The 22,780-nt window shown below is 41.5% G+C and overlaps 1 protein-coding gene across 3 annotated transcripts in view; it reads right to left on the bottom strand.

Moving 5' to 3' along the window:
• LOC106084793 (uncharacterized) overlaps positions 1 to 22,780 on the bottom strand; it is a 200,046-nt gene that overhangs the window by 83,492 nt on the left and 93,774 nt on the right. For all 3 annotated transcript variants that reach the window (XM_059363037.1, XM_059363038.1, XM_059363039.1), the window contains one exon: positions 22,387 to 22,568. In XM_059363037.1, coding sequence (XP_059219020.1) covers positions 22,387 to 22,568 — 182 coding nt within the window. The remainder of the gene's footprint in view (positions 1 to 22,386; positions 22,569 to 22,780) is intronic.

Raw genomic sequence — 22,780 nt, 5'->3', positions numbered from 1 at the left:
GCACACTCATGCCATGGTGTTTATGAGAATATTTAAATCGCTTGTGTGGTATTTCGAATGTGTGGCATTAAAGTCATGATTTTTTGCTTGTTGAAATGAGGTTTTTGCATTTTGTTTTTGTTTTTCAATGAAGGGTTAGCAATAGCAGTTAATAGTTAACTTGGTGGCTGTAGGGAAATAGGTATTGATTTTTAAAAATGTCATTTTTATAAAAAAAAGAACATGCAAAACATGGCGCATATAAATAAATATTTGGAAACAGTGGATTGAATTGTATTCATCATAGGGAAAATCTAGAGACAGTCTATTTCTTAGAGCAAGCTTTTTCTCAGTTACATGAAAGTTCAGGTGGTCGAGTTAATGGTAATGGGGAGTTGGGGTAAGGATTTTTGTCGGTCGCCATACAATATTAAATTGTGTATTGCAATTAAACAATAATTTCTAGTAAGTTGTTATACTAAAGTTTAGTAAGCTGTTGTACTAAACTTCCAGAGTTTTTGATATTTTGCCTATATTTATTAATTTTTCTGTTAATAAAAATGAACACATGGTCATAGAAACGTTATCGAATTTCACTAGAAAAACTTCTTGACGTATTTGTTGGCCGGTTGAAAAGCCAACCCAAGCAAACGTCATAGTCTCGCCAGGCTGACACTTAGACAGTCCCATTGTATTGTGTAAAGCAGATGCGATGCCAATGAAAAGATAACAACCATAAATTAAATACAAAAATCATTTTCCAATAAACAAATGAATCATTGAAAATGTGTCATTGTCATAAGACAAGTGCAAGCAAACTTCTAGAGCTATAATAATAGGCTTCTAATAGCCACTGACTTAAATGTCATAAACATGGAAATTGGCACCGTGTAACATGTTGTGAAGGATTGAAAAAAAAAAAACAACTAAAAACGCCAGGTCGAAGCTTTGGTACCCTCTGCCATTGATTCTGCCAAAAGTGTACAAAAATAAACTCAGCTTTATCCGAGTACTAGACACGACTCAAGGAATACAATAAGATTACCAGAGCAGCAAAATGTGCCTCCTGGAAGCTTTTCTGTGAACAAGTCGATAGCGTCAATGACGCCGCCAAGATGAAAAAGTTTCTCTCAAAAACCCAAGTCCAAACTGAAACGCTAGTAGACGACTTGGGAGTGAGAGCAGAAACAACGTAGGACCTGTTGAGGCTTTTGATGAAAACGCATTTTCCACAAGATACGATGGGACACACGGAGACAACGGAATCTTTGAATAATCAAGTTGATCGAAGGCTTATCATAATGGAATTTATGTCCAAAGAAGCCTTGAGAAGCTTCAAACCATTTAAGTCATCCGGACCTGCTGGAATATTTCCGGCGTTACTACAGAAGGAAGCGGACTTTATTGGCAAGAAAGCCTTGAGCAACTTCAAACCATTTAAGTCACCCGGATCTGATGGAATATTTACGGCGTTACTACAGAAGGAGGAGGACTATATGGAGCCCCCTTTGGGGTGTAGTTTCACAGCGTGCCTAAGATTTGCATATACCCCGAAAGCATGGCAGGAGGCAAAGGTGGTATTTATATCCAAGCCTGACAAGGCTTATTAGCCTTACGTCCTTTCTTCTCAAAACCATGGAACGTATTGTGGATACCATGATAAAGAGTATGACATCCAGCGAACTGCTCAAATACAAATAGCATGCCAATGTCAAGGGAAGGTCGGCGGATATTGCCCTGCACGAGGTTGTGCACAAAATAGAAGAATCGTTCGATGGCAAGACGTACACACTGGCGGTTTGCATTGACATCGAGGGGGCGTTTAACAATGAGCGGACCAACACATTGATCCAATCCTTAGACCAGTACCGGGTGGACCGGGTCCTTGGAGACTGGATAAACCTTACGCTAAGGATCAAGTGAGTAAATTGTAGGTCCCATGACATGAATATAAGGGAGAAAGTGGCACAGGGCACGACACAGGGGGGCATTTTATCGCCACTCCAATGGGTGACCACCATTAATAACCTGACTGAGGAGGGATTTTAACCCGTCTGCTACGTCGACGATATTATAATACTTCTAAGAGGTAAGGATCCGAACCAGCTATACAGAAGGGCCGAAAAGGTCTTGCATGTGGCATATGATTTGGCTAGACCCCAGGGGTCTCAACGTTAACCCAGAGAAGACTGAAATATGCCTGTTCACGAGGAAGACGAAGTCGGGGCAATTTGACGCACAACCTTTCCCCAATAAAAGGATTTCGATATCTGACTAGGTCAAATACTTAGGTGTGATTTTGGACAGGAAACTGAATTGAAAGTGTCTCATTCAGGAGTGTACCGAGAAGGCTCACAGATATTGGGCACTATGTAGACGGGCCGTAGGCTCGAAATGGGGCCTGAATCCGAGGATAGTCCACTGTCTCTATAGGAGCGTGATTAGACCAGCACTTACTTACGCCTCAGTAGTTTGGTGGACTGTGATGAAGAAAAAGGATAGTAAAGGGTGATTTTTTTGAGGTTAGGATTTTCATGCATTAGTATTTGACAGATCACGTGGGATTTCAGACATGGTGTCAAAGAGAAAGATGCTCAGTATGCTTTGACATTTCATCATGAATAGACTTACTAACGAGCAACGCTTGCAAATCATTGAATTTTATTACCAAAATCAGTGTTCGGTTCGAAATGTGTTCATTCACCGTAACGTTGCGTCCAACAGCATCTTTGAAAAAATACGGTCCAATGATTCCACCAGCGTACAAACCACACCAAACAGTGCATTTTTCGGGATGCATGGGCAGTTCTTGAACGGCTTCTGGTTGCTCTTCACTCCAAATGCGGCAATTTTGCTTATTTACGTAGCCATTCAACCAGAAATGAGCCTCATCGCTGAACGGTGAATGAACACAATTCGAACCGAACACTGATTTTGGTAATAAAATTCAATGATTTGCAAGCGTTGCTCGTTAGTAAGTCTATTCATGATGAAATGTCAAAGCATACTGAGCATCTTTCTCTTTGACACCATGTCTGAAATCCCACGTGATCTGTCAAATACTAATGCATGAAAATCCTAACCTCAAAAAAATCACCCTTTACAACAGGTTCAGAGAACATGTTGCCTTGGCATAGACGGAGCGATGACGACCACGCCCATTAGGCCTCTGGAGACTATTCTAGATATCCAACCCATTGACATACAGATTAAGTGTGAGGCAGCCACTGCGGCTATGAGACTTAAGGCAATGGGAGAATGGATTGAGGATGGGAGCAGCTCATATCATCGCAATATAATCGAGGCGACAATAGGAAACCCCGAAGGATATCCGACCCATTGACATACAGATTAAGTATGAGGCAGCCACTGCGGCTATGAGACTTAAGGCTACGGGAGAATGGATTGAGGATGGGAGCAGCTCATATCATCGCGCTATAATCGAGGCGACAATAGGAAACCCCGAAGGAATGGAACAGGTTTCCGATCGCATTCCTAAAACGACACTTAAGGTCGAGTGCAAGGCATTGCTGTCAGCGTCACAGTTTTGGACTGACGGAACCCTGGTATTGCCATCTGGAATATCATGTTATATGGATGGATCAAAGCTGGAGGACAGAGCGGGCCTGGGATCTACATTGAGCACCCAAGGACTGAGATCTGTTTTAGACTGTCTGACCATAATATGGCTCTGCAGGCGGAGATCCGGGCGATCACGGAATGCGTGAGTTGATGTGGTTCTAACGCGAGGACGTCGAGTGTGAACATCTTTACGGACAGTAAAATTGCCATAAGGGCAATAATAACCAGGACGTTAGGATCACGAACAATCTTGGAATGTAAAAAGAAGATTAACGCCTTTACTGATAGTGGCACAATCCGCATCGTTTGGATGCCGGGCTATAACGGAGTAAGGGGAAATAAAAGGGCAGACGATTTGGCGGTGAAAGCCAGAGGACTGCCATCAATAAACTTGGCTAACCCGAAGCCTTTCGGACCCACACAGTCCGAGTTAAGGGCATGGGCGACGAACGCCCACTATGGAACAACGAAACAGTCGGTAGGACGGCGAAATTTCTATGGGGTGATGAGAGGGCGAGGCTATTACTGAAAGTAAGTAAGAAGGAGGTCAGTATTGCTTTTGGTATCATAACGGGACACATAGGACTACGAGCTCACTTAGGCAAAATCGGTGCGGTAAGTGATATCATGTGTAGGGCATGTGGGAAAGATGATGAGACGTTGGAGCATTTCCTATGTCATTGCCCGGCTTTCGCGGCTAAAAGACACCGGTACTTAGGTGGAGACACAATACCAGACATGAATCAACTTAGGGGCGTGGCATGGAAAACAATTAAGGATTTTGTAAGTAGCACGGAATTCCTAACTGAAATTTTCTTTTTTTGCTGGCGAGCCGTCTTAAGTAGAGGAGATGGAATTCAATGCAAACTCTGCGGCTGAAGTAAAGAGAAGATTGAGCAATCACGATGGGCCACATAGGGACATGCTAACCTCTGCGCTACGGTGGCCGATTTAGATATAGCTGCCATTGACCGGCATCGATTTAAGTTTTTGGGCCCATAAAAGGCGCATTTATTGTTCGATTTCGCTGAAATGTGGGACAGTGAGTTGTGTTGGGCCCTTTGACATCCTTCTTCAATTTGGCTTAGATCGGTTCAGATTTGGATATAGCTACCATATATACCGATCTCTCGATCTAAGGTCTTCGGCCCATAAAAGGCGCATTTATTGTCCGATTTAGCCAAAATTTGGGACAGTGAGTTATGTTAGGCCCCTCGACATACTTCTGCGATATGGCATAGATCGGTCTAGATTTGGATATAGCTGCCATATAGACCGATCTCTCGATTTAAGTTCATGGGCCCATAAAAGACGCATTTATTGTCCGATTTTGCTGAAATTTGGGACAGTGAGTTGTGTTAAGCCCGTCGACATCCTTCTTCAATTTGGCCCAGATCGTTCGAGATTTGGATATAGCTGCCATATAGACCGATCTCTCAATTTAAGGTTTTGGAACCATATATTGTCGAATTTCGCTAAAATTTGGAACAGTGAGTTGAGTTAGGCCCCTCGACATCTTTTTTTTAATTGGCCTAGATCAGCCCAGATTTGTATAAAGCTGTCATATAGACCTATCTCTCGATTTAAGGTTTTGGGCCCATAAAAGGCGCAGTTATTGTCCAATTTCGCCGAATTTTAGGACAGTGAGTTGTGTTAAGCCCGTCGACATCCTTTTTTAGTTTGGCCTAGATTGTTCCAGATTTGGATATAGGTGCCATATAGATCGATTTCTCGATTTAAGGTCTTAGACCCATAAAAGGCGCCTTCATTATCGGATTTCGCTGAAATTTGGGACAGTGAGTTATGTTGGAGCCTTCGACATCCTTCTTCAATTTGGCCCAGATCGGTTCAGATTTGGATATAGCTGTCATATAGATCGATCTCTCGATTTAAAGTCTTGGCCCCATAGAAGGCACATTCATAATCCGATTTCGTTCAAATTTGACACAATGACTTATGTTAGGCTTTTCGACATCCGTGTCGCATATGGTTCATATCGGTCTATATTTGGATATGGCTACCAAAAAGACCAATATTTTGTTCTGCAAAATTAAACAATGACTAGTACTCATTAGACCACTCAATATTCGTGTAGAATTTGGTCCAAATCGGACCATATTTCGATAAAGCTACTATGGGGGCAGGAAATCGGAGGCCACCGTAGGGCAGAGGTTAGCATGTCCGCCTATGATGCTGAACGCCTGGGTTCGAGTCCTGGCGAGATCATCAGAAAAAAAGTTCACCGGTGGTTTTCCCTTCCTAATGCTGGCGACATTTGTGAGGTACTTTGCCATGTAAAACTTCTCTCCAAAGAGGTGTCGCATTGCGGCTCGCCGTTCGGACTCGGCTATAAAAAAAAGGAGGCCCCTTAGCATTGACTTGAATCGGACTTATCACTCATTGATATGTGAGAAGTTTGCCCCTGTTCCTTAGTGAAATGTTTATGGGCAAAATTTGCATTTGGGGGCAAAAATTATGCATTTTTTTTCATGGATTATGACGAAAGGTGTTTACACATATATGTCCGAGGTGGTGGGTATCCAAAGTTCGGCCCGGCCGAACTTAACACCTTTTTACTTGTTATCGTTTAAGGACTATGAAATAAATATGGATTTCGCGGCACATGTTGACTAACTCTTTTTAACGGGCAGCTATTGGGAAAGATAGTTTCCACAGTTTAGATGGCAGAAGTACAAAGATTAGCCTGATTTTTGCCAGTTTATAACCACTCAGAACCGTTTTTTAGTATCCATCTTCCACTAAGTCACCCATTTCCCGAATCACCTACAATAAAATTCCCATATAAACTTAGCCAAGTTATGAAAGTTTTTAACCGAACCCTTTGTTCGACATTAGAACTTAGCAACTTTACACTTTTTGAGTTATATTTTATCTATTGGGTTGCCCAAAAAGTAATTGTGGATTTTTCAGGTCGGCCAATTGAAGTTGATGATGACCAAATCAAAGCATTAATCGAATTGGATCGTCATATAACTGAGCGTGAGATAGGAGAGAAGTTAAATATACCAAAATCAACCGTTCATTCTAAGTTTTATTCAAAATGCATTTACTTTCTTTTAAAAAAAAATCCGCAATTACTTTTTGGGCAACCCAATAAATTTAGCCATTTAAATTACTCAACCGGCCTGTTGCCTATATCCTACAACAGACCATACGATTTATTATAATTTTCACATTTTTTTAGTATTTTTATGACCCACTGTTGGGAAACTATCTATTCAAGTCAACATTTATTGCCCGTAAAGTATCTTCATAAGCAGAAATATGCACAATTACAAGCCCAGAATAGTCAACATTCTAAGACTCATTTGAATTTTGCCGACTCCACCAAACAACCAAACACACCTAGAAAATACACCAAATCAAACAAACGAATAGAATGCCATGCAACAACAGCATCCCCGCGCTCAATGGCAAGCGCATTAACATCAACTATAACTAAATCAGAAATTTCTGCTGAAAATAAAAGAGAGAAAAAAACCAAAACAAAACACCAAAGAGAATTACATTGAACTTGAATTAGCTGTAATTTTTGCCATCGATTATAGCAGTTAAAACAAACAAAATAGAAATATAAATGGAACTTATAATTATACCATTGCGAAGGGGTTTTCTTGAAATGCACAACAACTAGCACCCTCTCGCCAAAGGCAATGGACAGCCACAGCCTTAGCGACTGCAGAAACAACTGTTGTACAACATCACCATCGCCAAGCCAATAACAGCTTCCACAGACGCCACTATGACTCTAACTTTAGATGTCTAACGTCGTCGCCTGACGGTGATGTTGACGTTGAATAAATCTTGAATGTTTTCTTGGTTATGTTTTTTGTTTTTCTCGATTTCAGTTAAAAATCCAAAAGGTGCAGCTGAGTAAAAACTTATTAAAATATTCCACTCATTATCAGCAGTGGTGATTTTTGCAATTGTTGTTATTGCTTTGGTTTTTAGCTGTATAAAATCGAAATGAAACAAAAAAAAAACACAAAACTTTTTATTGAAAAAAAAAAAAAACAGTCACCACATTGCTCACACTGCTGCTGGTGCTTCGCTGTTGGGGAGAAATGCTAAAACCCCGGTTGTAAATATCTGGTCACTATGATTTGACGTCGTATAATGATTACCTCCACCGGCTTGTCTCACAGGGATGCCAAAACAAAGCATGTTTAGTTGTTTGTTAGTGTTTTTGTTTTTTTTTTCTTTCCAAGCTGTGCATAGTTTCCTCTACTGGCAATTGTTACATCCGCATATGTTTCATTTGTGGCGACAATATTAGTTTAATTTAATCATTGCTGGAATTGCATTCATGCAAATTTCCCACGCAGCTAATTGCAACTTGCATTCATTTATTATTTCAAACAATTTCCGTACAGCTGTAATGTGAAACCCTAAGCGGCCATCTTATCTTGGGGGGTGAAATCAAAAGACTTAAGACACAAACTTCATTCATGTACTTCACTAGAAATGTAATGTAGTAGCCATGGTGTCAACAGGTGGCATAACGGATATAAGTATAAGCCAGAGTATAGCGTATTTTCATCAAGGATTAGGAAAAACCACATGAATTGTCCAAATGTTTTATTTTTATGAAGAGTGGTAGTGTGGGCATGTCTAGAGATTATCATGTGGAACCTGGGATATATTTAATTTTCACACTATGAGTAAAAAAGGCACTTTGTAGAATAGTATTGGGTTGCCCAAAAAGTAGTTGCGGATTTTTTAAAAGAAAGTAAATGCATTTTTAATAAAACTTAGAATGAACTTTAATCTAATATACTTTTTTACACTTTTTTTCTAAAGCAAGCTAAAAGTAACAGCTGATAACTGACAGAAGAAAGAATGCAATTACAGAGTCACAAGCCGTTGAAAAATCCGCAATTACTTTTTGGGCAACCCAATAAATGTATTACCTTTGACACAGAAGTTTTGTTTTACGAGCATTAATACTCTATTGAGAGTTTCCAAGAAATTTGGAATATTTTGGTTTTTGAATAGTAAAGCTCTCTTGATGAGCTTTGTTCTTTCGACAAACGAACTCAAATAAAACTCAACAATCAAGGCACAAATTTTATCGCATAAACAGATGATATCTTTCTACTTCCGCCAACGAGACAGAAGTAGAACATTACGTGCCCACCTCAATGGTTTCTTGCATAGCCTGGCCAAGTTTATATGTGAATTTTGTTGTGGGTAAGTCGACACCAAGTAGATGAAGGATGCCAAGTAACGGTTCTGAGTGGTTATAATTGCAAAGTTTAGGCCAATCTTGGTTCTTACGCCATCTAAACTGCGAAAACTGACCTTCACATGGCGTCACTTAGGGTAGATGCCCGTTAAAAATATTGGGTTGCCCAAAAAGTAATTGCGGATTTTTTAAAAGAAAGTAAATGCATTTTTAATAAAACTTAGAATGAACTTTAATCAAATATACTTTTTTTACACTTTTTTTCTAAAGCAAGCTAAAAGTAACAGCTGATAACTGACAGAAGAAAGAATGCAATTACAGAGTCACAAGCCGTTAAAAAAATTTGTCAACGCCGACTATATGAAAAATCCGCAATTACTTTTTGGGCAACCCAATAGTAAGCAGTGATAAGGGGCCTCCTTTTTATAGCCTAGACCGGCCTTGAACTGATTGAAGCGGAAGTATTTGTATTTCGTTCCGCAAAAATTTTCTGTATATCGTAATAGGAAGTTATTTTTGGACAAATTTTTTAAGTCACTCAAGGATAGCTACGATAGTGTTATCCATTAGTCTGTTGATAATCTGCGTATGTGCGGCCAAAGACCCAACAGCTTCAGTGGTGGTATCAGGCCGTAGCATGTCGTCTGTTACTGAGACCTCGACTGGTGGAGCGGTTGCGCCAGACCTACATCAAAGGTTACACGGCTGGAATCGGAAAAGGCACTGCAGTTAGCTAAAAGACTGCGTTCAACTGGGGGGCATCCCATGCCCAAAAGAACTAAGGCAAACCATAGAAATGTGATACCAAGGAACTTTGCTAATATCCCTAGGAACAGTTTGGTGACGGCAGTTGTCGATAAGGGAGAAGAACATGGTTGCATACCTAGGAATACTTGGAGTGGGATAATCATTGGATTTTCATCAGTAAACTCCGATATTCTTGCGGAATTTCTTAGCTCTCCTCCAGTTTGTGACGATTCAGGCTGGTATCAGGACCGATACAGACAAATTGCCTTTGGGCATCAACGTTGCGCCCTAAAACAGATCGGTGAGATCTGGCCAGAGTCAGCACTGGATTTAGTCATGATGGCACACGCTTGGATACCAAGGATTTCCTCAGATTTTGAATCCATACTTGGAAGAGTAAGGGACTGTAAACTTAATCTTTCAACCACCGACTGGAAGATTTGTAGACTGGATGAGGCTGATGGTGACCGGAGACATGCAGTATTCGTACTAACTGTCTCGCAGACCTCAACAAGTCTAATGGAGTTATGTTCTACAAGTTGAAGGTCTATAGAAGCGGTGGGGTTGAGGAATCAGGAGATAATGCAGCAGTTGTTGCTGAACACTTTTCTGAGGAACAATCGACCACATCTCTTAAGTCTGGAGGATTGCAAGATCGAAACAGAAGGGGAAGGCGTCACATCGGGACCCGACAAGCCCTGTGTGGGTGGGTCATCCGGTTGGATTGGACTCAAGGTGTGCGCCAGCGGGGAAGCACGAAACTCAAAAGGTACTTCGACAGTAGAAGCTAGTGAAGCATCTAAGCAGGAATCCTACACACCGCAAGTGTCCGGTATCCTGATCGAGATTGAGCGAATCTTGTGACGATGCACTCCTGGCGGAATCAGAAGACAAAGCTAACGCAACAGTAGTGGAACGAACGAATCTTGTGAAGACGAACTCCTGGCGGAATCAGAAGACGAAGCTAACGCAACAGTGATGGAAATGCTGAATCCAGACTATGGTCCGACATCTGCAGGCAAAATCTCCACCATTGCAAGGCCGCTTCGGCGGCACTATATGTCCTTCTGATGGCAGGAGAATTTGACGTAGTTCTTATTCAGGAGCCATGGGTGTGTGGAGGAATGGTTCGTGGACTAAGACTGGATTTTACTATTCAATGGTACGGGGAATGGGAGACACAGAACTTGTTTTTTTTTCTAAAGAGTAGTCTAAATGTTTTTCTTCTTCCGTCGCTAAATACTGAAGATTTAGTAGTAGCCAGCCGGGAATAAATCTCATTACTGGCTGGCTTCCCTATATATGGTACACGATTCAGAGATGCCGCCTTCAAACATTACAAAGGCCCTCAATGACTGGCTTGTATCAGCATGTCCTAGTGCCAAGCCAAGGGGCAAACAGCGACTGCCATGGTGGATCCCAGAGCTGAGCTAGAAAATATAAAGGCGAGATGAGACAGGCTCAGAAATCCTGGATGGAATTCTGCAATTTCGTGGAGGATACATCTGAGACCTCTAGCCTAAGGAAGATTCTGTCCTCGACATTAATATATTGTCCTCAATGTCTAGTGAGGAAACACTTGAACTACTAGTTAATACACATCTTACAGGAAACTCTCCAACGAACAACGTGGCTCTAGATGAAGTTGGCACTGGTATGAATTCGTCGCAGGTTATCGGGGAAATTGTGTTTGAGCCGATAATCCTTTGGGCGATAAAAAGTTTCGACTCCTTTAAGTCACCAGGCCCTGATGAAGTATCACCGGTTGAATTACAAGGGATGGAGGGACACGATGGTCATTTTCATTCCGAAAGCAGGAAACCCTTACCATACCAAGACGAAAGATTTTCGTCCTATTAATCTGTCATCCTTTACGCTGAAGACTCTTGAGCATAAAGGATCCCCGGAGATAACCTGTCTCGGCAGCACCATGCATATAGTAAAGGCAAATCCACTGAAACAGCCCTACACGACCGTCGGCTAAATAAAGGGTTCTTTCGCTGTTAAGGAATATACAATGGTAGCACTTCTTGACATTGAAGATACTTTCAATAATGTAAAACCGACGTCAATCATGAAGGAGTTCCAGTTTCTAGGCATCAACTCTACCGTAAGAAAGTTTTTCAATAACATACTAAAAGATGCATTACGGCAGGGATCTGTAGATCTAAAAAGATGGGTCAGCAGAGGAACACCTCAAATATATACTTCAGGAAACTCTATGTGCAACAGCAAAGAGGGCTGCCGAAAGTGGTCTAGGTATAAATCCGTGCAAGACAGAAGTTGTTCTTTTCAGCAGGAGATACAAGTTACCTACAGCGGCACCTGTCTCCTTGGGCGGAAAGAATGTTCCATTTGCTAAAAGCGCAAAATACCTAGGTGTTTTGTTGGACAGGAAATTGAACTTCATATCCAACATTTTTGTAAATGGCAAGAAAGACAACGCTTGCCCTATACACCTGCAAGAGAGCCATTGGCAAAAGTTGGGGGTTTAGACCGCTTGTCATGCATTGGGTATATACTGCAGTAATCGGACCTATAATGCTATATGGTGTTGTGGTCTGGTGGACGGCGCTTCAAAATTCCACCTACTGTTTAATACTCAAGGATTTCCAGTTTAGGTTCTCATTTCCTTGATAACCTGACTGATTTAACGAATGTTCACTTCCACATTCATAAGTTGTAGAGCTTTTTAAAGCGATCTGGATGGTTCAACGGTAGGAACTGGAAGGTATCTTCCTTCTTCTGTTCCTGTGGTGTCACAATGGACGAAAACGTCTTAGTGAGTATGATGGCAGACTGTCACTTTAACCTAACCTAACCTTACATTACCCACTGCCATAGGATAGGTGGTACATTCAAATAGTCATTCCGTTTGCAATACCTCGAAATATCCTTTTCCGACCCCACAAAGTATATATTGTATATTTCGGATCATTGTAGAATTCTAAGACGATTTTACGATGTCCCTTTATCTGACCGTCTGTATGTTCTTCAATTGTAATCACGCTACAGTCTTTAGAAATTGAGATATTGAGCAGGTAAGTTCTTGAATGGCCCAAATCGGACTACATTCCGATATAGCTGTCATATAGACCGATTTGCTGATAAAGGGTCTGAAGGGTCCATAAAAACTTTATTCATTACCCGATTTCGCTGAAATTCGAAACAGTGAGTTGATTAAAACCTCCCGATATTCGACACAAATATGGCCGATTAAGGGTCGTGAGCCCATAAAAGCTGCATTTATATCCCGATTACGCTGAAATTTGAAACAGTAAGTTGCTTTAACACTTCCGTCATCCCATTTAAATATGGTCCTGATCGAACCAAATTTAGATATAGCTGGCATATAGACCGATCTGCCGATTGAGGGTCTAAAGACCCGCAATTATCATCAGATTTCGCTAAAATTTTAAAATTGAGTTATTTTAAGCCATCCGACATCCCACCAGCATATGGTCCAGATCATACTATAGTTAGATATAACTGCCATATGGACCGATCTGCCGATTAAGGGTCTTAAGCCCATAAAACCTGCATTTATTACCTGATGTCGCTGGAATCTGACACAGTGACTTGTATTAAGCCTCCCGTCGTCCGACCAGCATATAGTCCAGATCAGACTATATTTAGATATAGCTGCCATATAGACCGATCTTCCAATTTAGGGTTTTAATCACATACAAATTACAATGCACGATTTCTGTCGGAACGTTTGAGTCGCTCAATCCACCAGTTTGGTGAGAGTAAGGTTGTGGCATTTGATAGGGTCTGGCACGGTGTACTACTATCAAAGCTTGTCGCGATTTGGTGTCGATTTATTTTGAACTTTCTCAGAGATTGCACTATTCGAGTCGATAGAGATGGGTTCTCGTCCAATGAGCATAAATTGACCACAGGTGTACCCCAGGACTCTGTTCTTTCTCCTTCTCTTTTTCTCACTTTCATCAACGATCTGTTGAGACTTTGAATCCGATCTACTCATTTGCGGATGGCACTAATCTCTGTCATTCGTAGTTATTCGACCATAGACCGAGTCTTCAAGAGATTGAGGCAGACATCGAATCCGATCTACCTATGGCGGATGACAGTAATCTCTGTCATTCGTACTCATTCGACCATAGGCATAGTCTTCGAGAGATTGAGGACAAGAGGTGGGTTATGGATGATACACTCGGCCAGGATTTGCTAGCCATTTCTGAGTGGGGTCGAATGAATCGAGTAGATTGCACGGAAGACTCAGTACTGCTTGTTGTCACACAAACGATTCGCTGACTCATTGCGATCATCTTTGTATATTAACAGTATAGATGTTGAGCAATCAGAGGCTCTTGACGTTCTGGGCATGAAAATACAAAGTGATGACCATTGGGCTAAACACGTATTGGAAGTGTCGAAAGAAGCATTCAAGTGTTTGGGCTTTCTTAAACAATGTAAGAACTACTTCACTCCGTCTGATCTTCGTAACATCTACACCACTTTCATACGACCGAAAATGGAGTACAACTCACATGTATGGGCTGGAGCTTCAAAATCATCCCTGGAGCTACTGGACCATGTACAGAGGAGAGCGATGGCGTTGATTGAGGACAATAGTGTATCCAACTCTATTGCCCACCTTGAACATTGTCGCAATGTGGGTTGTTTGGCGCTGTCCTATCGGTACTTTCATGGTGTGTGTTCGTCTGATATTCGTCTTCTTATTCCTGATGTAAAGATATTTGTCAGGGATACTAGACATTCGAAGAACTCACACCCGTTCATAATTGATTGGCCAGCGAGCCGCACAATGCATTAAAGAGAGACAATTTTTATTTCGCCCGAACCGTTCGTATGTGGAATCGATTTTCGGCTAATGTTTTTCCTACCCACTTTGACATCCAGAGATTTAAGACAAATGTCAATAAACACTACACCCTTTTTCCCTCCTCCAATTCCTTATTTCCTTTTGCCAACGCAATGCAGGGCATTCATAGGGGAAATCCCCTGCTTATTGGTTGATAGAAAAAGAACGAATATGGCATCCAAACTTTGCATCAAGTGTCTGTGGGGATGCCCCTCTCTCGAAATCCCCCTAATATGAGTAACAAATTTCTGGTTTCTTAATGAGAATTTGGCTGAAAATATGTAATGGGCTCCACTGTGCAACATCTCCCTTCAATTATCTAAATTTCTATCAATGACACATTTTTCCACAGAATAAAGGAAAAGTGAAATAAAACTACAGAAAAAATAAATTAAATAACATTTGTAAAATATTAGATCAACTGCTCCTTTGGCGGTTTTTGGTTGGCACACCTTTCTCTAGAACAATAGAGAGAAAATTCTTACAATACCTCTGTTGTTCTTGTTGTTTTTATTTTTGTTGTAAATTTCTAAGATCTTAACTTTGTCATCAAAATTCAAATAATGTCGTAGGTGTTTTTCTACACAAAAGAGAGTGTCTGTCTGGTTATAGAATGAGGCGGATTTATTTCCATCTCTATGTTGGCATGTCTGCGTTTTTTTTTTTGCCTTATCTTGCGATGGGAAAATCTTTCATTAGAGCAAATCTAGAAAAGCCTCTTTGATGATACAAATCGCACAAGGTAAACACAGGAAAAAAAATTACAATGTATACCATAACTAATTGCTTTGGATGAATATCTATTAGAGATAAGTTGTTTTGCATTTTGAAAGACAAATGACTTGAGGAGTGCCATAAATTGCAACCCAGTGATGATGTGGATGATGATAATATGGTGCAATGAGTGTTCTAAGACAAAAAAAACAAGATGACACAACTGGTTCACACTTTAGTAACATTACTTGGTTTATACAATCACTAAAAACTAAAAAAAAAAAAAAATTTCTTTTTTTTTTTTCTACACTGTGTTAATGTGCTGAATTTTATTTAATTTCATATAATTATTATAATAACTTTTTTTTATTTTCTACTTGCTGTTTGTTTTAACATTTGCTAGTCAATTTAGTCTAAACAATTTGGGGTGGGGGGAAAAATTCCCCTCTTTAGATGTCTATTCCAATCATTTTAAGTTGCAATTCAAATGAAAATTTCCCCCCCTTTCAGTGAATACTGAGAACGAAAACAATTCGCAAGTTGATTACAACTTTAATTTATATGAAAATATGTCCGCCTGTCTGCCAGCCTAATGGACTATCTATCTGTCCAATCGTCCATATGTCTGTCCATCAGTTGCTTTGTCCATTACTTTAAACCAATCCAATGGTCCGTCCTTCCAACTATCTAGCCAGCTTTGCTGTATCCCACAAACAAACACACACACACACTTTAATTTAAAGAACAATTTTCAAAATTATCTGTAAAATACTCAGGGATTGAGGAGGAGGAGGAGGAGTAGAACGCAATGTTGCGATTTAAACTGCAGATACAAAAATTACCTGTAATTTTGCTTACACTTCAAATTACAGAACTTCCCTTGAATCATAGACAACAAGGCAGAGGAATTTAAGGAAATTCCTAAATCATGCAAGTGCGTTCAACTTTTGTTAAGACAATAACTATAAAAAAGGGAAGGGCCTGAAAGGGGTAAGCTGGTGCATTAAATTAATCTCAAAGTTGAAGAAAGGCTTGGAATTTAAGAACAATTTGGGGGAACATATTTTGCCATAAAGGAAGAAAGCCTTTTTATAGAAAAAGACGTCGAAATATCTTCCTTAATTTTATGCAGTCATCAATATCGGCTGTACATCCGGTTAGATTTCACCAGATCATCGGTCCCAAGTGGAGGATCTGGTTAACGATCGGATTTTCCATAAAGGAAGAAAGCCTTTTTATAGAAGAAGATGTCGAAATATCTTCCTTAATTTTATGCAGTCATCAATATCGGCTGTGCATCCGGTTGGATTCCACCAGATCATCGGACCCAAGTGGAGGATCTGGTTAACGATCGGATTTTCGAACATGTGTGGAACTCTGTAGAGGTTCCACCCATACAAATAAGGAGCTTTGAGTAAAGAGAGGACATATTTACGCTGCGTTTTGCGTCGGCGGAATGTATTGATATCGTCAAAGAGCTAGTCAGAGGTATTCATGCTCTCTGGGAGGGCGCTAAGGTCGACCTGGTGATATCTGATCTAGTTAAAGATCGGATTTTCGAACATGTGTGGAACTCTGTAGAGGGTCCACCCATACAAATGAGGAGCTTCGAGTATAGAGAGGACATATTTACGCTGCGTTTTGCGTCGGCAGAATGTATTGATGCCGTCAAACAGCTCGTCAGAGGTATTCATGCTCCCTGGGAGGGCGCTAAGGTCGACCTGGTGAGATCTGATCTGGTTAACGATCGGATTTTCTAACATGTGTGGAACTCTGTAGAGGGTCCATCCATACAAATGATGAGCTTCGAGTATAGAAAGGACATATTTACGCTGAGTTTTGCGTCGGGGGAATGTAATGATGCCGTCAAAAAGCTCGTCAGAGGTATTCAGCTCCCTGCGAGGTCGCAAATCTCGACCTGGTGAGAAACATGGATATCCCCCAGCTCACAAAGGCGACGGTCTTCATCAAGGATGTGGGCGGCGAAATCGCAACGAAACGCTTGATGGAAGTCCTAAACAATCAAAACCAAGATTTGGTAGTGGAGAGGAGAAAGAGGATGGAACTCTCCTTGTGGTGGGCATTGATCAAGTCTCCGTGACAAGTTTGGCTAAGACTAAAAGCATCGCTCACAAAGGCGACGGTCTTCTTCAAGAATGTGGGCGGCGATATGGCGACGGATCGCTTGATGGAAGTCTTAAACAAGCAAAACCAAGATTTTGTCGTGGAAAGGAGAAAGAGGTGGGAATTCTCCTTGTGGTGAACATTGATCAAGTCTCTGTGACAAGTTTGGCTAAGACTAAAAGCATGGCGTACTACGAAGCCGCCTTTTTTTAGATTGGGAAGACAAGGATAGGCAAATATCCTCATATTGAGCCATCAGGCGGTGCAGTGGCGGGACACTCAATAACGCCTAAGGAACAGGGGGCTGACATCGAGACAATCACGGCCACTCTCAAAATTGGAAATACCAGGATAAGCAAAGATCGTAATACTAAAATATCAGGCAGTGCAGTGGCGAGAGACCCAACACAGCCTAACAAACAGGAACCCGATGACGAACCCATCACCGACTTCAAGATTCGGAATACTAGGATAGGTGAAGATCCTAATATTGAAACATTAGGCAGCTCAACGACAGGAGTCTCAATGCAACACCTGCATCACCTACTCCCAAGAATTAAGATTTGGAAGACTAAGATGGGCAAACATTCTAGTATTGAAACATCAGACAGTACAGGGAATGGAAACCCAATACAGCCTAACGAACAGGGACCCGACGATGGAACCATTACCGACTTTATAAATAGTCGGAAGACTAGACTAGGCAAAGAACCTAAAACCAAGACATCAGGCAGTGCAGTAACAGGAAAGTCAATGCAGCCTAAGGAACAGGGAGCAGGCGAAAATATCCTGATCCTGAAACGTTAGTAGACGACATGGGAGTGAGAGCAGAGAAAACGGAGGACATGTTGAGGCTTTTGATGAAAACCCATTTTCCACAGGATACGACGGGACTCACGGAGACGGAGGTTGATCAAAGGATTATCATAAAGGAATTTATGGTCTAGGAAGCCTTGGGGAGCTGCAAACCATTCAAGTCACCCGTACCTAATGGAATATTTCCGGCATTACTGCAAAAGGAGGGCGACTATCTGGTGCCTTATGTGTCCACTATTTTCACAGCGTGCCTTGAACTGGCATTTGCTTCGAAACCCTAGCAGGAGGCGAGGGTGGTATTTATGCCCAAGTCCGGCAAGGCAAGTTATGCGACATCAAAGGCCTACAGGCCTTTCGTCATTTCTTCTCAAAACCATGAAAAGCATTGTGGATACCATGATAGGACATCCAGCGAACTGCTTAAATACAAACATCGTACCTATGTCAAGGAAAGGTCGGTGGAGACTGTCCTTCACGGTTGGCATAAAATAGAAGATTCCTTCAATGTCAAGACGTACATATTGGCGGAATGTACCCGGTGGACCGGATTCTTAGAGACTGGATAAACCATTTGCTAAGGAACAGGTGGATAAATTGTGGGTCCCATTAGGGATAAAGTGGCACAAGAAACGCCACAGGGAGACCTTTTATCGCCACTCCCATGGGTGACCACCATAAATAACCTATTACGGATGCCGACTGAGGGGACATTAAAGGGTAAGGATCCGAACCAGCTATGCAGAAGAGCCGAAAGGGTTTTGCATATGGCATATGACTGGGTAAGACCCAGAGGGCTAAATGTTAACCCAGAGAAGAATGAAATATGCCTGATTACGAGGAAGAGGAAGGTGGGCCAATTAAATGCACCACATTTCCTCAAAAACAAAAAACGATTTCAATGTCTGACGAGGTCAAATACTTAGGAGTGATCTTGGATAGGAAACTTAATTGGAAGTGTCACATTCAGGAGCGTGGTGAGAAGGCTCACAGATGTTGGGCCTTACGTAGAACTGAATGCAATGTACACCTGAAGCAACTCGATAGGAAGAAGTTGAGGTCTTAGGCCAGGTACCTCTGCGCCCCCAGCAGGATTATTAAGAAGGTAAAGGATTATAAAGAAGATTTTTCCGAAAAGTAAACTCTGGATTGGGGGCACGCAAATTTTCCCGGAAAGGCTCTAGCATAGGGCCAAGTGACGTCGAAACTGGTTATAAGATGCAAGGAGCTTCTTCGAACCATGAGGAAGGCTGTCTGGCCCTCCTAGGTCTTAGGCCATCAAGATGTGGCAGGGTATAAGACGGCCGATCAGCAGATCATGAGTTGATCTATGATGGGTGCTTAGCTTGGTAAAATATCACCAGCCCTGTGCGAGCTTCTTGAGTGGACGCTTTCTACGATAACCGCGCCAATGAGGTGCTGTAGTTTGCTGTGAGGCAAAGGCCCAATGGCCTTGTCCTGGAGGTGAGAAAGCATGAAGAGACCGACTAGTCATTGCACCTTTCGGTCCTTGGCGTCACTATGGATATAATCGGAAGCAGACTTCTTCAGAGTGTGACAAAACGATTGGGAGTCGCAGTGGGTGTTGGAGATAGTCAAATCAATCAGACCTCTAGACCGAAAGGTGGATAATAGTCCTTACTGGTCATGGCACCTTGCGGTCCTTGAAGCGGAGGTTGACCTTTGCCGGTTGTACCATAACAAGTGTGAATTGCAGACCGCAGACTCCAAATGGGATCTGAATCCGGCGATAGTCCACTGGCTCTGAAGAAGCATTATTGAACCAATACTTACGCCTCATTAGTTTGGTGGACTGCGATGGCGGAAAAGTGCAACGGTGACGACACAGTCCTATGCGGCTACTGGTGACGGCACAGTCCGATTTAAGGGCGTGGGTGACGAATGCGCATGTAACCTTGTGGAAGAGCGAAACGGTCGGTAGGACGGCGAAAATCCTATGGGGGTGCAAGATCGTGAGAGGACGAGGCTATTACTGAAAGCAAGTAAGAAGGAGGTCAGTATAGCTTTCGGTATCATAACGGGAGACATAAGACTACGAGCTCACTTATGCAAAATCGGTGCGGCAAGTGATAGCATGTGTAGGGCATGTGTGGAAGGTGATGAGACGTTGTAGAATTTCCTATGTGATTGACCGGTTTTCGCGGCTGACAGACACCCGTACTTAGCTGGGACACAATACCTGACATGAACCAACTTAGGGGAGTGGCAATGAAAACTATTTGGGATTTTGTTAGTAGCACAGAATTCCTAGCTAAAATTTTCTTTTTCGAGGTTACTTCTTTGTAGTTAGGGCGCAAAACATCCCTATCACTGCCTTAGGTGTATCCCTATAGTGGCATCGGGCGTTAATCCGCCCTTCTCCGCACCTTCTTTTCAACTTAACCTAACCAACCTAACACCTCGAAATATTCGTCTAAGACCCCATAGGGTATATATATTCTTGATCATCTCGACGTTCTGAGTCGATCTAGACATATCTGTCCTTCCGTCGTCTGTTGAAATCACGATAGCGGTCGAATGCGTAAAGCCGCCTGAAATTTTGCACAGAAACTTAGTATTGATGTAGGTCGTAGGGTATTGCAAATGGGTCATATGGGTTCAGATTTGGATATAGCTCCCATATAAACCGATCTGCCGATTTGACTTCTTGAGTCCTTACTAGCCGCAGTTTTTTTTTTTACCTACCACCGAAGGATGGGAGTATATAGGGTATATATATTCTTGATCAGAGTAAAAATCTAAGACGATCTAGACATTGACGGACATGTCTAGATCGTCTTAAATTTTTACGTTGTCTGTTCGTCTGTCTGTTGAAATCACGCTTCAGTCTTCAAAAATAGAGATACTGAGCTGAAGCTTTGCACAGATTCTTTTCTAGTCCCTAAGCAGGTTAAGTTCGAAGATGGGCTATATCGGAGTATATCTTGATATAGCCCCCATATAGACCGATCCGCCGATTTACGGTCTTAGGCCAATAAAAGCCACATTTATTATCCGATTTTGCTGAAATTTGAGACAGTGAGTTATGTTAGGCCCTTCGACCTTCCTTTGTCAATTTGGTCCAGATAGGTTCAGATTTGGATATAGCTGCCATATAGACCGATCCTCCGATTTAGGGTCTTAGGCCCATAAAAGCCACATTTATTAACCGATTTCGCTGAAATTCGGGACAGTGAGTTGTGTTAGAGCCTTCGACATCATTCGTCAATTTGGCCCAGATCGGGCCAGATTTGGATATAGCTGCCATATAGACCGATCCTTCCATTTAGGGCTTTAGGCCCACAAAAGCCACATTTATTATACGATTTTGCTGAAATTGTGGACAGAGAGTTGTGTTCGGCCCTTCCATATCCTTCTCCAATTTGGCTCAGATCGGTTCAGATTTGGATATAGCTACCATATAGACCGATCCTCCCATTTAGGGCCTTAGGCCCATAAAAGCCACATTTATTATCCGATTTTGCTGGAATTGTGGATAGAGAGTTGTGTTAGAGCCTTCGACATCATTCGTCAATTTGGCCCAGATCGGCCCAGATTTGGATATAGCTGCCATATTGACCGATCCTTCCATTTAGGGTGTTAGGCCCATAAAAGCCACATTTATTACCCGATTTTGCTGAAATTTAGGACTGAGTTATGTTAAGCCCTTTCATATACTTCTTTATTATGACCCTGATCGGTTCAGATTTGGATATAGCTGCCATATAGACCGATCTCTCGATTTTAGGTTTTGGGGCCATAAAAAGCGCATTTATTGTCCGATGTCGCCGCGATTTGGGACCTTGAGTTGTGTTAGGCCCTTCGACATCCTTCTTCAATTTCTCTCAGATCGGTGCTGATTTGGATATAGCTGCCATATAGACCGATCTCTCGATTTTAGGTTTTGGGCCCATAAAAGGCGCATTTATTATCCGATGTTGCCGAAATTTGGGACAGAAAGTTAAGTTAAGCCCCTCCACATATTTCTGCAATTATTTTTAGATATAGCTACTAAAAAGATCAATATTTTGTTATACACAATTGAACAATGACTTGTACCTATTAGTATTTGGTCCAAATCGGATCATACTGCTATGCGACATATGGTATGCAATTTTCACCGAATTTTGATAAAAGGTGGTTTACGTATATACCCGAGGTGGTGGATATCCAAAGTTCGGCCCGGTCGAACTTAACGCCTTTTTACCTGTTTTTTTTTTTTTGACTTGTCTTCTCCTTGGAATTTTACCTTTTTTCAGTTCTGTGGAACTACTGATACTTATAAATAAAAAATATTTATAAAAATTTAAATTTTATTGTTTTTCTCTTTTATTTTGTGTTTTTTTGCTTATATACTGTCTTACTAACTTACCTTGCTGAAAATAATTTGCCTTTCTCACATAGACACAGACTAGCGCCATCAGTTGCAGCTGTGATAAACGCTGCCTCGTCGATTGCGGCAGTGGCAGTAAATCTCGCAGGTTAGCAATTTCGGCATTAATTAAATCTCGTCGTAATTTGGAGGCACCTTTAGTTGATTTGTTGGCATCGAACCTGCAATAAAAACAACAGCAACCAAACAAAACAATACCAATTATAAACGGGTGGGCACATAAACATCGAAAAGGGCATAAAATAATTCGCAGAATATTTTAAGTGGCATATGTGATTGAGCCATGGTAGTTGGCAGTTTTACGTTTTGCTAAATACGAATATGGCATTAAAAATAAACCATAAATAGAATTTCCAATGAATTTTTTTGATGC

The sequence above is a fragment of the Stomoxys calcitrans genome, chromosome 2 (assembly GCF_963082655.1).
Source record: "Stomoxys calcitrans chromosome 2, idStoCalc2.1, whole genome shotgun sequence".
NCBI lineage: Eukaryota > Metazoa > Arthropoda > Insecta > Diptera > Muscidae > Stomoxys > Stomoxys calcitrans.
The sequence above is the reverse complement of the archived record's forward strand: the minus strand, read 5'-3'. Positions and strand labels throughout refer to the sequence as shown.